The 14,846-nt window shown below is 37.2% G+C and overlaps 1 protein-coding gene and 1 pseudogene across 6 annotated transcripts in view; both read left to right on the forward strand.

Annotated features, from left to right (window-relative positions):
* The window catches only part of ABL2 (ABL proto-oncogene 2, non-receptor tyrosine kinase), a 99,943-nt gene that overhangs the window by 58,234 nt on the left and 26,863 nt on the right, over window positions 1-14,846 (forward strand). For 2 of the 6 annotated variants that reach the window (XM_020868790.2, XM_020868792.2), the window contains exon 2: window positions 13,930-13,992. The exons of 2 other annotated variants lie outside the window; for them this stretch is intronic. In XM_020868790.2, the coding sequence (XP_020724449.1) occupies window positions 13,930-13,992 (63 nt within the window). Of the gene's footprint in view, window positions 1-10,551; window positions 10,683-13,929; window positions 13,993-14,846 lie in introns of those variants that run through there. 2 more of the 6 variants (XM_020868791.2, XM_020868793.2) reach the window with 2 other exon arrangements.
* On the forward strand, window positions 771-2,372 carry LOC139037451 (uncharacterized; annotated as a pseudogene).

The following is a 14,846-nucleotide window of genomic DNA, read 5'->3' on the forward strand; positions in this document are numbered from 1 at the left end:
AAAAATAGGAGAAAAACACAGTAGATAGAGAAAATGTGGCCCAATCAAAATCTCTGAATATAATAAATTATAGCAAGTTTTTTGGGCAAGGTTTTGGCAAGTTTTTTGGACTCCAAAATCAATACAGGTGGTGACTGCAGCCATGAAATTAAAGGATGCTTGCTTCATGAAAGAAAAAGCCATGACTAACCTAGGCAGCATATTAAAAAGCAGAGACATTACTTTGCTGACAAAGGTCTGTCTAGTCAAAGCTATGGTTTTTCCAGTAGTCATGTTGGATGTGAGAGCTGGACTGTAGAGAAAGCTGAGTGTCGAAGAATTGATGCTTTTGAACTGTGGTGTTGGAGAAGACTCTTGACAGTCCCTTGGACTGCAAGGAGATCAAACCAGTCCATCCCAGAGGAAATCAGTCCTGAATATTCACTTGGAAGGACTGATGCTAAAGCTGAAACTCCAGTACTTTGGACCACCTGATGCGAAGAACTGACTCGTTTGAAAAGACCCTGATGCTGGGAAAGATTGAAGGCAGGAGGAGAAGGGGACGACAGAGGATGAGATTGTTGGATGGCATCACCGACTGGATGGACCTGAGTTTGAGCAAGCTCTGGGAGTTGGTGATGGACAGGGAAGCCTGGTGTGCTGGCTGCAGCCCATGGGATTGCAAAGAGTCAGACACGACTGAGCACCTGAACTGAACTAATAGGAAGTGCTTCATTTCCTTGAAGGTGAAGTTGATAGTCAAGATTTGAATTCTGTTTTGTGAGGAAAAGGAAGATCTGTGAAGGGAGAGAGGAGACCTCAACATCTCTTTCATAGAGACCAATACATAATTATGACATTTAAAAATAAAATTATAAGCTCATTAATTTCTGAAATAGGCTTTGAAAACTTTGCTATTTGGTTTTAAGACCATATGATGACTATTTTTACTTTTGGGTAGTTGATGTTTTGCCCACAAAATGAATAAAATGCTTTAAGAATGGATTATAACGTGTTTCATTTTAAATTTTGTTCATCCTTGAAAATTGAAATTGTTTATCCTTTATAAAGGTATAGAAACTATTTACCTACTGATAAAGTTGCTTTGAATTTCTTTCTAAAAAGCATATCGTGGGACTTCACTGGTCGTCCAGTACGCTAAGACTTCAGCCTTCCAATGCAGGGGGCCCAGGTTCGATCCCTGGTTAAGGAGCTTGATCCCACTTGCAGCAGCTGGAGACCTGGCATAGAGAAATCAATCAATAAAGCATGTAGCTTTTATAAATCTTGAATCTTAGGAATCTGAATACATAGAAGAAAAATCTAAATGATCAAACTTGCACACGCCCTAATAAACAGATTTACAAACTAAATTCTTTCTATTGCCAAGTTCCAAATCTTAAGTTATAGGAATTGGTAGGTTGTATATTAATTTTAATGTCAAGGCTAAAAATTGATACGAGTGTGTGTTAGAGAACATGTGTAAGAACAAGATAAACTGGATATAAATGTATGAAGAATATTATCAGTAGTTATTTCTGGGTGGTCAGATCCTGATTGCTTTTAATTGTCTTCCTTACTGTGCATTTTGGATTCTAGAAAATGGGCAAGTATTGCTTCTATAATTAGGAAAAAATGATATGTCAGCAGATATTAAATATATATTCTAGGAAAATGGTTATGAGTCAGACATACAATCCCTACCTTTGAGTCAGGTGGGACTGGAGTCAGACTTGTAGGGAGTAGTAGTTTGTATTTTTCTGTGTTGTACAATTTTTCCTCCCTCCCAGATAACAGCATCAGTGATGGCTTTCTCCTGGCTGGCTGCATAGAGGCCGCAGGATGCCTGGAGTTACCGTAAAAGATGTGAACCAGCAGTGTTTTATCAGAGTTCTGGTGGCCTTAAGAAGTCTGGGAAGCTGCAAGTCCTTGAATGGGTGGACACCATCACACTGGCGAAGCATAAAGAGGTCGCTCCCTACAATGAGAACTGGTTTCTACACATGAGCTGCTTCCACAGCATGGCACCTGTACCTTTTGGGTGGAGGTGGGGTTGGCTCATGACCAAGATCTGAGGGCGAGGGAGGACCGTCAGATATGGTATCATGCCCAGCCAAGCTGCTTCAGCAAAAGCTTCAGGAACATGGCCCACTGGGTCCTCCAAGCTCTGGAGGGGCTGAAAATGGCAAAAAAGGACCAAGATGGGGGCTGAAAACTGACACTTCAGTGACAGATTGGGACAAAACCACTGGACAAGCAGCATCTGCCAAGAAGAAGCATTAGAACCAGTGATGCTGGGTTATACATTGCCTCATTCATTAAAAAATATTACCAATGATAAAAATCCATGTAATTGTAATGCAGTAGAGTTATAAACATTATTTTGGGTGAAAGTCGCTCAGTCATGTCTTGACTCTTTGCAAACCCATGGACTATATATGTAGTCCATGGAATTCTCCAGGCCAGAATGCTGAAGTGGGTAGCCTTTCCCTTCTCCAGGGGATCTTCCCAACCCAGGGTTCGAACCCAGCTCTCCTGCATTGTGGGCAGATTCTTTACCAGCTGAGCCACCAGGGAAGCCCAAGAATACCAGAGTGAGTAGCCTATCCCTTCTCCAGAGGATCTTCCCAACCCAGGAATCAAACCAGCGTCTCCTGCATTGCGGGTGGATTCTTTACCAACTAAGCTATCAGGGACTACTTACTGACCTAAAGAGAGTTAACCTTGTACAAGTTTAGGGGCTCATCAGTTGTTTATTTTTATTTCTGTACCTTTGACTTTTTTTTTTTTTTTTGCTGTGCCGAGTCTCCGCTGCGGCTGCAGAATCTGTAGTTGCTGTGTGTGGGATCTAGTTCCTCAACCAGGGATCGAACCCCAGACCCCCTGCATCGGGACTGCAGAGTCTTAGCCACTGGGCCACCAGGGAAGTCCCACCTTTGACTTCTTGTTAGTCATGCAAATCTTCCTGCTTGAGCTCAACACATTTATTCTTTCAGTGAATTTATTTTCAAGGAAGGCACCACTTTTAGACAACAGAGGAACTAAAATTTTAAATTACGGTGTCAAGTTCACTAAGCACTTTGCATGCATTTAGTCTTATTTAAGGATACTGTTGTGTACTTGCCATTATTTTCCTGTTTTACAGATGAAAATTGTAAGATATTTAAATAATTAATGAAGGACACCTTACTTTTTAACTGGTAGAGCACAGGGTTTCATAATACAGAGTCTGAAGTCTTGGGTTTAAAAAACAAGAAGCTTGTTAACATTAGGGATTGTAGTCTTTTTTGTAATCAGAGGCCAGTATTTATTCCTAAAGACTTGACATCACAAAAGGAAAGGTAAAGATGTGAGTGCTGAGAGTAAAGTAGTATAGTGTGAAATTGATGCTCTTTCTTCTTAGAATGTTAGTTAGCTGCTCTGTTGGGAGGTTGAGGGTTAATAACAGGCATGATATGGCCACTTTAGAGATCATCTAGTTTCTACATAGCTTTGTTTCTTTATCTCAATAATAATGGAATTGAACACATTTTAAGGACTGCCATTAGATCCTGAAATATTAGTGAAAGTACCCCTGTCTTAAAAGGGGAAAAAGTGGAAGCAGTGACAGATTTTATTTTCTTGGGCTCCAAAATTACTGTGGATGGTGCCGTGAAATTAAAAAGATGCTTGTTTCTTGGAAGGCAAGCTATGACAAACCTAGACGGTGTATTAAAAAGCAGAGACATCACTTTGCCGACAAAGGTCTGTCTAGTCAAAGCTATGATTTTTCCAGTTGTCATGTATAGATGGATGTGAGAGTTGGATCATAAAGAAGGCTGAGCACTGAAGAATTGATGTTTTTGAATTATGGTGCTGGAGAAGACTCTTGAGAGTCTTTTGGATAGCACGGAGATCAAGCTAGTCAGTCGTAAAGGCAATCAACCCTGAATATTCATTGGAAGGGCTGATGCTGAAGCTCATTTAACCTACTTTTATGATTATATTTGAAATGAGTTGCCTGTAGCTGGATCATATATCTGTGTTTAGGCTGTTGTCATATAATGTAATTATTAATATGTGAATTTAGGTCTGCTGTTTTTATTTTTTTCTGTTTGTTCCTCTGTTTCCCTTTTCTTGCCCTCTTGGATTATTAACACTTTTTTCCTTTTAGTTTTGCTTTTTTATCTGTTGTGTTTTTGGCTATATCTCTTTGTATAGGTTTTCTAGTGGTTGCCATAGGGATTTCAGTATACATACTGAACTTTTCACACTCAGAGTCGTCATTTTAACACCTCAAGTAAAATATGGAAGCCTTTCTGTCATACAGTTTTCTCTTCCCTCTTTATGTTACAGTTGTTATATTTACATGGATTGAAAAGTCCCTGCAATGATGTTAACACTTTCTGCTTCTAACCATCAAGCATATTTTAAAGAACTCGAGAAGAGTAGTCTATATGCTATTTACTATTTTCATTTCTCTTTATTTATTCCTAATGAATAGTTTCCTTCTGGTATTTCCATTCTGTCTGAAGAACTTTTTAACAGTTCTTTTAGAGGAGGTTTGCTGGTAATGAGTTCTTTCCTTCAACTGAGAAGTCTTTATTTCATCTTAATTTCTGAATATTTTCTGTGGTTATGGAATTTTGGGATGACAGCTTTTTTCTCTCAGCACTTGAGATGATGTTTTTTCATATCTTTTTAGCCTTCAAGGTTTGAAATTCAGAGTTGTCAATATTCCAGTTCTCTTGTGTGATCCTGCAGTGAAGTAGTGAAACTCCCCACCTTACTTCAGTCTCTTATATTTGTCTCTTTACTTCTGGCCTAGCACCTGATGTGTCCTGCCTAGTAGATACTTTGCACATCATATCCACTCAATAAATAAATAACTGGATGAATGAAATGATATAGATTAAAAGAGCCAATATTTTAACAATTTATTAAGTGTGAATATAGAGTGGGTAGTGTTACTGTCTATATATAGTTCTCAGATTTTCAAAGAGTACATATCACTTTTATAAATGAAAACATTCTTAAAAGAACACATCATACTAATAATTTTGTTGCTTGTTGTGTTTAGTATTATTGGCTTTCATTTATCATTTTTTTGTGATTATTTTTTCATGTGCACTTTCATTTTATTTATTCTCTAAAATGTTAAAGGTGGTATTAGATGGCTTAAGTCATTAAAAGCAGCATAGATTGAAAGAAGTTTTTTAAAAAAATTTTTAGAGTATCTTTTGTTAACTTTTATAGTTTTCTGACTTAGACGGCTGTTGTCATTTAAATTCATTCCCCACAGAGCTGTTTGGATATCCTTTCAGTGCCCTTAATGACTTGATGAACCTTGCCTAATTTTTATTGTAGGAGTTGTGTAGGCTTTTCCCTTTTCCTTTTTTCTTTGAGCTGTGTCACTACAGACAAGCAATATTTAATGTAAGGGTTAATGTAAGCTCCTGAATGTCCTGTCATTGTAGCTATTCTTTTCTTACCCACAAATAATAAATAGAAATTACTTATTGTCTGGACAATAGTTGCTTTTGTAGATAAGTGTTGAATTATTGAGAATTTTTTTTAGGGGTCCCTTATTCAGTATTGTATAGTGCAATTTAGAGGGGGGTTGACATGCTTTAGCAAAAAATATTTGTTGATTTGTATTTGTGTGTGTAAGTTTATAACATAAATGGAGATATCTAGTTGCTAATTAGGAACTGAACAACATAAACAGCACTGATTTTTTTTTTTCCAACTTCATGAATGAACCACTTAATTGGCATTTTTTTCGTGTTCATGATCCAGAATTTAAAAACTTACTGCTTATTCTCAGTTGTCCTCATTTAAGAGTGTGGCATTTGGCATGAAATATTATGCAGCTGTATGTAGGAAAAGAACTATTTCTATGTGACACTGTGGAGTGATCTTACAGTTAAGTGAGAAGAGCAGAGTGGAGAAAGAGTATGAAATATCCTACTGTTTAAGAAGAAGGGTGGGGATGTGAGCATGTATCCATTTACATTAAAACAATATAAGAATAAAGCATATAAAGTTAGGTTTCCTCTAAGGAAGGAAACCTTCCAGATGTTCAAGCTGGTTTTAGAAAAGGCAGGGGAGCCAGAGATCAAATTGCCAACATCTGCTGGATCATCGAAAAAGCAAGAGAGTTCCAGAAAAACATCTATTTCTGCTTTATTGACTACACCAAAGCCTTCAACTGTGTGGATCACAATAAACTGTGGAAAATTCTGAAAGAGATGGGAATACCAGACCACCCGCCGTGCTCCTTGAGAAACCTTGAATGCAGGTCAGGAAGCAACAGTTAGAACTGGACATGGAACAACAGACTGGTTCCAAATAGGAAAAGGAGTACGTCAAGGCTGTATATTGTCACCCTGTTTATTTAACTTATATGCAGAGTACATCATGAGAAACGCTGGGATGGAAGAAGCACAAGCTGGAATCAAGATTTCCGGGAGAAATATCAATAACCTCAGATATGCAGATGACATATGGCAGAAAGTGAAGAGGAACTAAAAAGCCTCTTGATGAAAGTGAAAGAGGAGAGTGAAAAAGTTGGCTTAGCTCAACATTCAGAAAACTAAGATCATGGCATCTGGTCCCATCACTTCATGGCAAATAGATGGGGAGACAGTGGAAACAGTGTCAGACTTTATTTTTCTGGGCTCCAAAATCACTGCAGATGGTGACTGCAGCCATGAAATTAAAAGACGCTTACTCCTTGGAAGGAAAGTTATGACCAACCTAGGTAGCATATTAAAAAGCAGCGACATTACTTTGCCAACAAAGGTCCATCTAGTCAAGGCTATGGTTTTTCCAGTGGTCATGTATGGATGTGAGAGTTGGACTGTGAGGAAAGCTGAGCGCCAAAAAATTGATGCTTTTGAACTGTGGTGTTGGAGAAGACTCTTGAGAGTCCCTTGGACTGCAAGGAGGTCCAATCAGTCCATCCTGAAGGAAATAAATCCTGAATACTCATTGAAAGGACTGATGCTGAAGCTGAAACTCCAATACTTTGGCCACCTCATGCGAAGAACTGACTGATTGGAAAAGACCCTGATGCTGGGAGGGATTGGGGGCAGGAGGAGAAGGGGATGACAGAGGATGAGATGGCTGGATGGCATCACTGACTCGATGGGCATGAGTTTGAGTAAACTCCGGGAGTTGGTGATGGACAGGGAGGCCTGGCGTGCTGCGATTCATGGGGTCGCAAAGAGTCAGACACGACTGAGGGACTGAACTGACTGACTAAGGAAGGAGTGACTAGGATAGAGGGAAGGGTGCCTCATTCTGTAGATTCAGCTTTGGAACCATGTAAATATTTTATGTAATGAAATAAAATGTATAAAGCAGAACTGAAAAATTGAAAAGAAAATGAAGCAGAATAACTCATGTGAATGTCCTTGTAGCAGCAGTTCTCAGAATTTTATTGTGTTCAGTAGATCCCTCTGTTGACATCTGCACTGATGGTGCCAAAGCACAGTTGATAAAACTGCTGGGTCCTTAATAGAAGTCAGGGTAGTGACGCTAAATTGCGCCTAGCTACCCCTGCATTGTCACCGCCACACTCGCTAAGAATTTCCTTGATGAGGCAGTAAAAATGATTATGTTTATAAAAACTCTTGCTTCTCAGCTACATGTCTTTTTAGTCTTCTATGTGACAAAATGGAAAGGATGCAGAGAGCACCTCTGTTGCTCACCAGGATGCTGTGGCTGTTTTTAGAGACCCATGTCCAGCTGTGTTTCTAACTGAACTGGCTGTTTTTTTCTGGGAACACTGTTTTCACTTAAAAGATTGAATGACAAACCATTCAGAATTGGGATTTGGTAGGCATTTTCTCGAAAATGAGTGAAGTAAATTTGCTATTTCAAAGAAAACAGATAGGAATTGTTGGAAATGGTAGAATTTGGGCTCTCAAAAAATTAGAATTTTATAAAATTAGTAACCACCATTGTGATTGTGAGAACTTACCTGGTGCTCAAAACTTTTGTGGTGAGATTGATGGTGATAGTAATGAACAGGGTGTATCAAAGTTACATAATGGAATATACCAGCATTTAGTGGATATTTCCAGATTATCAATAAATGATGTTAAAAAATGCAGAGTACAAGATAGACTTATTTCAAGTACAAGATAAAACAATAAATTTTAGTTTGACATTGTAAAAATTTTATCTATTTGATTTCAGATTTCAGTATACAGTTAGCCTTTAAAGAGCTCCTATTTGTTGAGTTTTGGTGGAGTATCAGGGAAAAATATCCATCATCATCTGAAAGATTTTTAAAATATCTTTTCCTTTTATACCTCCATATCTGCACAGTTAGATTTTCATATACTTCAACATAAATAACATCACAATGGATCAAATGCAGAATGAAGGTTCATTTATTTTGTTTTAAGCAGCAGCAGCAGCAAGACAGATATTAAAAATATTTGCAAAAAATGACAGTGTTACTGTTACCTCTTAATTCTTTTCAAGAGTAGTTATTTAACTACTCTTAGTTAAATTAATTAGTTAACATTAATAAAATATTAACATGAGTTTATTATTTTGAAATTAATATTAAAATTTCTCAGTTTTAATTTCAAATATGATAGATAATGATAGATACAACCTACATAACAGAGTTCTTTGGAGAGTCAGTACTTAAACTTTATAAATTTTGAAGAAATATTTATTTACTTATAGCTGTGCTAGGTCTTTGCAGCACACAGGCTCTTCCTTGCTGCTCATGGGCTTTTCTGTGGTAACGGCAAGTGGGAGCTGCTCTCTCGTTGCAGTGCACGGGCTTCTCATTGTGGCGGCTGCTTCTGTGGCAGAGCACAGGCCTTAGGGTGTGCGGGCTTCAGTAATTGGGGCTCATGGGCTTAGTTGCTCCTTGACATGTGGAACCTTCCTGCACCAGGCATCAAACCCACGTTCCCTGCATTGGCAGGTGGATTCTTGACCACTGGACTATTAGGGAAGTCAAATACTTAGTTTTTTACTTTAAAAACTTTAATTAGAAAATATACCTAGCATAAAACTTACCTTTTATACTATTTTAAGGTATACAGTTTAGTAACCTTAAGTACATTCAGTGTTACATAGCCACCCAAGTGCAGAACTAGATTTCCAGAGCTAGAATAGCTTCTACATATTTCATGTAAGTGGGATTGTCCTTCTGTGTCTGACTTATTTCACTTAGCATAATGTTTTCAAGGCCCATCTATATTGTAGCATATATAAAAATTTTATTCCTTTTTATGGTTGAATAAATTCCATTGTGTGTACCATATTTTGTTTATTCATTCATCCTCTGTACTCCTGGTTACAATATAGGAGGATTAAAAATGTAACTATTCATTATTGGTAATTTAAATAGCAGATTTACTGATTAGTAAATCATATGGTATAGCATATAGATATCTATAGAACATGAATTATGGAGCTCCTTTCCCTTTTGTTTTTTGTAATTTAGGGAAGGAGAAATTCAACCTGGTATTTGAAATACTGAGTCATTAATTTGAGGTAACCCGTTAGTCATTTAACTCTTACTTTCCTCATGATGTTAACAGTACTGGCTTCATGAAAGGTTAATTTGAGTTTTTTTAAAGTTAAGTTTTGTTTAAGTTTTTCTTTGAGTTTCTTTAAGCTTTGTTTTTTTTAAAAACTGTTAATTATTACCTACACCAGAGTCATTCTTTTTTTAAGCTTGCATTATAACTTTTGTAAATCTTTATTGAAGGCTGTATCAGTTTTACTATCAATAATTTTACCCTGTTACTTTTGTTGACCTGGAACCTAGCACAGTGTCTGGTACATAACAGCTACTTAACAAATATTTGTATAATAACAGACATTCTAGAATTAGTTTTGTAGGTTATATCCCTAAAATCATCCATCATTGGTAGATTTCGCTAGTTTCATTTTTATAAGGCTCTTGAGTTTTATTTAACTTTGTTCCTATATATTAACAAAGATTAGGCTTTTACTTTCAAAACCTTTTAAGTTTTCAGTGCTATCATGCCATGTTTTTAACCGTTATTAAGCAATAGAGCCAAAATTTTACCGAAGGCCGTCATTTCCTGGCTTCTGTGCTTATGAATCAGAGTGTAACTATTTCTTTAACTTTGAATTTGTGGTTTCTTGAACTACTTTAAGTGATGCAAAAGATGACTCTTGTTAGGCGTTTCCTCTCTTAAAAGTGTATTTGGTGTTTTATTGTAAACACGTTTTCTCCAAGGAAGCTTCTCTACAGTCTCACTTCATCATCACCTAGGAATGAAATCCCATCTACATGCACTGACGCCTGTGTATTTTATCATTTGTTACTCATATGTATTGGTTTTTACTTATTTAGTTTTTCTAAATGTTCCAGAGGGTTTGAAGTAACTCCATTCTGACTCAATGTTTTGCTGATTACTGGACATTTCCCTTTAGGTAACTCTCCACCCACTTTGGACTTGTAAATGTTACCCTCCTGTTGGTTCCCTCTGGCCACTGAGTGCATGAATAAGTGTCACATGCATGTGGTATTGCTTGTCAGAGAGTAGAATTCCAAGACTTCCTCTGTACATAGAACAGTTAAACTTTCGTGCTTCTGGGCGGAGGAATGGTCTTTGGGACAGTTCTGCTTCCACCTCATTGTTATGGCAGAGATCAGGACACATGGCTTTGCTGTCTATGCAGTGAGGCCTCAGGAACGGCTCTCCCCAACTTGACAGGTATGAAAGCAGGGGTGATCATTTAGGGGAGGGTAGATAACCACAGTAATCAAGCATGAATGAGATTCCGAAAAATTTGTACTGCTGTTGTTGTTAACATCTTTATTCTTGGCCAGTGAAGCTTCAAGTGTTTTTTCCCTGTTAGGGCCTTAGTAATGAAAGAATAAATGAATAATGTGTAGTATTTTGTAGTATTAAGATATGTATGGCTTGATGTTGAGAACAATTCAATGATTTATCCAACTACCCTACATAGTTTTTAAAAGAAGTATTAAAAAGTATTAGCTTCCTTAGGGATTTGCCTGGTGGTTTAGTGGTTAGACGCCATGCTTTCACTTCCGTGGGCCCATCTGGGTTTAACTCCTGCTTGGGGAACTAAGATCCTTCAAGCCATATGGCATGGCCAAAAAAAAAAAAAAAAGGTATTAGTTTTTAAGAATATGCAGTCAGACAAAGTAGAATTCTGGCAAGGTAAGTGTTCATAAAAATGCCTGGAAATGTGCTAAACTGAAATTTTTTATTAATTTCTCCAATTAATAACTGACAAATTTCTACTTAAACTGATAAAATTTATTGAATGACTAATTGGTGAAAGTGTTTTTTAATAATTCCTAAATTTAATGTTTAATTTTATCTGTGAATTTGAGTTTGAGTCTTGTTTAATCCTGATAATTTTCTGTACAAGCTGCTCTTTCTAGTTTTACTTTATTTTTATTGTATCCTGCGGGCATATCAGTAGAAAAAAATGACCTTTTCTTAATAGTCATAATGTATTTCTGCTGGGACCTATTTCTGAGTTCCATATTTCATAAGTAAAAATTAGAGTCTTCTGTTCCCTCAAGGTGAGTCCATGATGTGCCTCCATAATAGTGATTAATGAAGGATAACTCGCCGTCTAAGGTACCTTATATATAGTAGTCACTTAACATTGTTCAAAAATAAAACATTCCCAGCCTGTGCACTTGTATTTGGGCAGATGCGGTACATCTGAATCATCCAGATTTGTCTGTCTTAAGCTGACGAGGAAAGGCGCATAGGCTGGATATACTAGATAACACTGTGGCACTTACTTCCTATAGGCCCCCCTCCCCTTTTTGTCTTCATGCCTTAGCTTTTTAACCTCCATTTAGCTCTTGCCTCCCTTTAGCTCTTTAACTCCTTATGATTTAAAACATGTTCATTCTCAAGAAAATGTTAGGATGTTTCTTGTCTTTGGAAAATTTCCTCTCTTGTTTGGTGCTAGTAGGTGGGATGGTGTTTAAGTGGATATCCTGTGCAGGCAGATTGTACAGGAAACTGACCCTTAGTTCTGTAAGAACAAAAGAGTGAGTGGGAAGAAAGAAGAAAGGAAGGAAATAAGATCGTTTGACTTGACCAAAAGGACTGTAAAAACCAGAGATGGGAAGGGGATTGGAGAATAAAAAGGATTGTTTTCCAAGCTGTGGTTCTTTTTTGTATTTTGGCCTCAGAAATGATTGTCTTCCTGTATTTATTATTTTGTATATTTGAGAAATGTACAGTATTGTTTGGCATGTGTATATGGTTTAAGTTTTCATAAAATTGTGCTGAAGGTCTCATTCTCTTTTCTCCTTTTGTCAAATAACATGATTTTAAGAGGCTGACTTGCCTTTAAAAATCCTCCTTTGAGTTTGATGGAGTTCCTCTCTAGTACAGATGAATCACATGTCATAGACATATCCTTGCATATTGACAGTCTGTCATTTGCCTGTCATCAGTGCGAAATCCATTTTAAGTGTGCTCATCCAATTTAAATGCTTCCTTTTCTCTGAACCTTTTCTGACTGCAGAATTTTGTCTTCTGTCCTCAGTGTATACTCTGTAACTATAGCAGAATGTGTGATTCATTTATTCAATAAACTGTTTTTGAGAGCCTCTTATATGCAGTAACTGTTCTGGGTGCTTGGAATTTATCAGTGTACAAAGCAGATAAAAATACCTGTCCCCATAAAACTAATATTCTTGTGAGGTGGGGCAGTAGCTCACATGAACATGACGACAGGTAAGTAAATTGCATTTTGGGGGGTGATGTATCGATGGAGAGAAATGAGTTAAGGAGACATAGGGGATGTGGAAGTGTTGTCAGGAACAGATGCATTTTAAAACAGGATGGTTAGAGAATGCCATACCAAAACGGAAACATTTGAGTGAAATGTCGTGTCAGTAGCTTAGGGAAGAATGTTTGGGGAAGATGGAAAAGCCAGTACAAAGGTCCTGAGGTAGGAGTATGCCTGTCTTGTTCAGGTAGTAACAGGGAGGCCAGTAGGAAGAATGAAGTAAAGTAGGGAAGGAAGGGTAGGAAGATGAATTGGGCAAAGCCCCTCGTAAGGACTTCAGCTTTTATTCTAAGATAGGGAGCCGTCAGAGAGTTTCAAGTTTGGTCATCCTAGTTTATCTCAGTGTATAATACAGCTGTTCACATTCACTCTGATTATGTGCTTAAACAAGAAGCAAGATACCCGTTTCAAATTATCTTTTCAGTACATTTGGACATATCTTCAGGTTTGTGGTAACTTTGTTAATTTAAAATGATTTAATTAGCTGTGAAACTTAAGAAAACATATTCTTTTTAAGAGGAAGAAGGAATGTGAAAAATGAAATAAACTGTTAGGAAAGCATCCGAGCTACAAGAGGAATTTCTGTCTATAGAATATAGACAGCTATGAAGCCATTTAAAAAACATTAGTTAATGCTATTTTAAGTTTAAAAGACACCTCATTGTTTCCTGTCACTTATATTTTTATGAAACTTATTCATTTAGTCAAAAGTTACTGAACACATATTATGTGACTCTTGCCAGAAAAAAGATAAAGTTCTTATGCTAAGAAGCATAAGTTGGGGGAATGAACATAAATTGAGGATAAAAATAGGAGGTATTACTGCAGCAAGTGTAATGCATGTGAGGCTTCCAAGGGGAGGTTACATTGAAGTTGAGTGTTTTTAAAATGAATAGAAGTCAGCCTGTCAAAGAAAAAAGAGTGGGATGAGTTCACATTCTGGGAAGATAGGACTATGTGAACAAAGGCAGAAAGGTAGGAAGCATCATGGTGTTTTTTCAAATTTAAAATTTAAGCTGTGGAATGGGAGAGAAGTGAAGCTGGAGAAGTATTAATAGGTGGAGATCTGGTTATAAGAGACCTTGAAGGCCTTGTTAAAAGAGATTTTTAACTTGATGGTGAACTACTGAAGAATCTTGAAGAGTGACATGGTCAAATTTTTGTTTTAAATAGATCACTTTGCCAGCTGTTTGGAGGATGGATTTGAGGGAGACAAGACTGGAGGCAGTAGTCCAGGTGAGAGATGTTGGGAATCTGAATTAAGACATTGGCAGTACAGGTGGAGAGGAGGGATTGGATTGGAAAATAAAACCACAGATTCAAGAGTTTTTCTTCTTCATATATGATAACACCAAGTTTAAATTAAAAATGAGTGGAAGAGAGAGAAACATACTAGAAAAGAATTGTTATATGACAGAGGCAGTTGCATAGTGGCAGAGTGCCACTAAAACCCATTTTTAGTGACTAACAAAATTGCTACTGAGAGAACAGTGTATTTTTGGTATGATTATCCTGAACTGTGAGAAGCAGGTGATCTTTAACTAACATGGCATAAGGATCACCTGTTTGTTTAGTGTAACTAAACAAGGAACCACAAAGCCTTGAAGAAGAAACCAGGTCTTACAAGGCTTCAGCCATTTCAGGTGATAGGAACTCAGTAAATCATGTCCATTGCTGGCAGTGTTTTCTAGAGCCCTAATTAAGTTACAGTATTTTATTAAAAGTGTATGAAAAGAAAAGGAAAAAATTTTTTTCATTAAAACAATTAACAGTGGAAAGCTGTTATGTTATAGACTGTACATGACAGTACAAAGGTATTTTGGGTTGCCTAGAACATTTTGTATTAAACCAAAACACTTTTCTGTTTGATAGATAATTTTAGGATTTTTTTTCTAAAAGCATTATTTCTGTAATTCTCTATATGTAAAGGGAGGGCCTGGATTAATACAATCTGTACATGTTTCTTAAAGCCATGCTGTCTTTTCTGCAGCTTGTTTTATGTGGAGGTAGCAAGGGGAGAGAGGTGCTTAGGGGGGACCTCACTCATAAACAGAGCTGCTCCTTCCTAGAGCCACCCTCACCGAGACAAG

The sequence above is a fragment of the Odocoileus virginianus genome, chromosome 11 (genome assembly GCF_023699985.2).
Source record: "Odocoileus virginianus isolate 20LAN1187 ecotype Illinois chromosome 11, Ovbor_1.2, whole genome shotgun sequence".
Taxonomy (NCBI): Eukaryota; Metazoa; Chordata; class Mammalia; order Artiodactyla; family Cervidae; genus Odocoileus; species Odocoileus virginianus.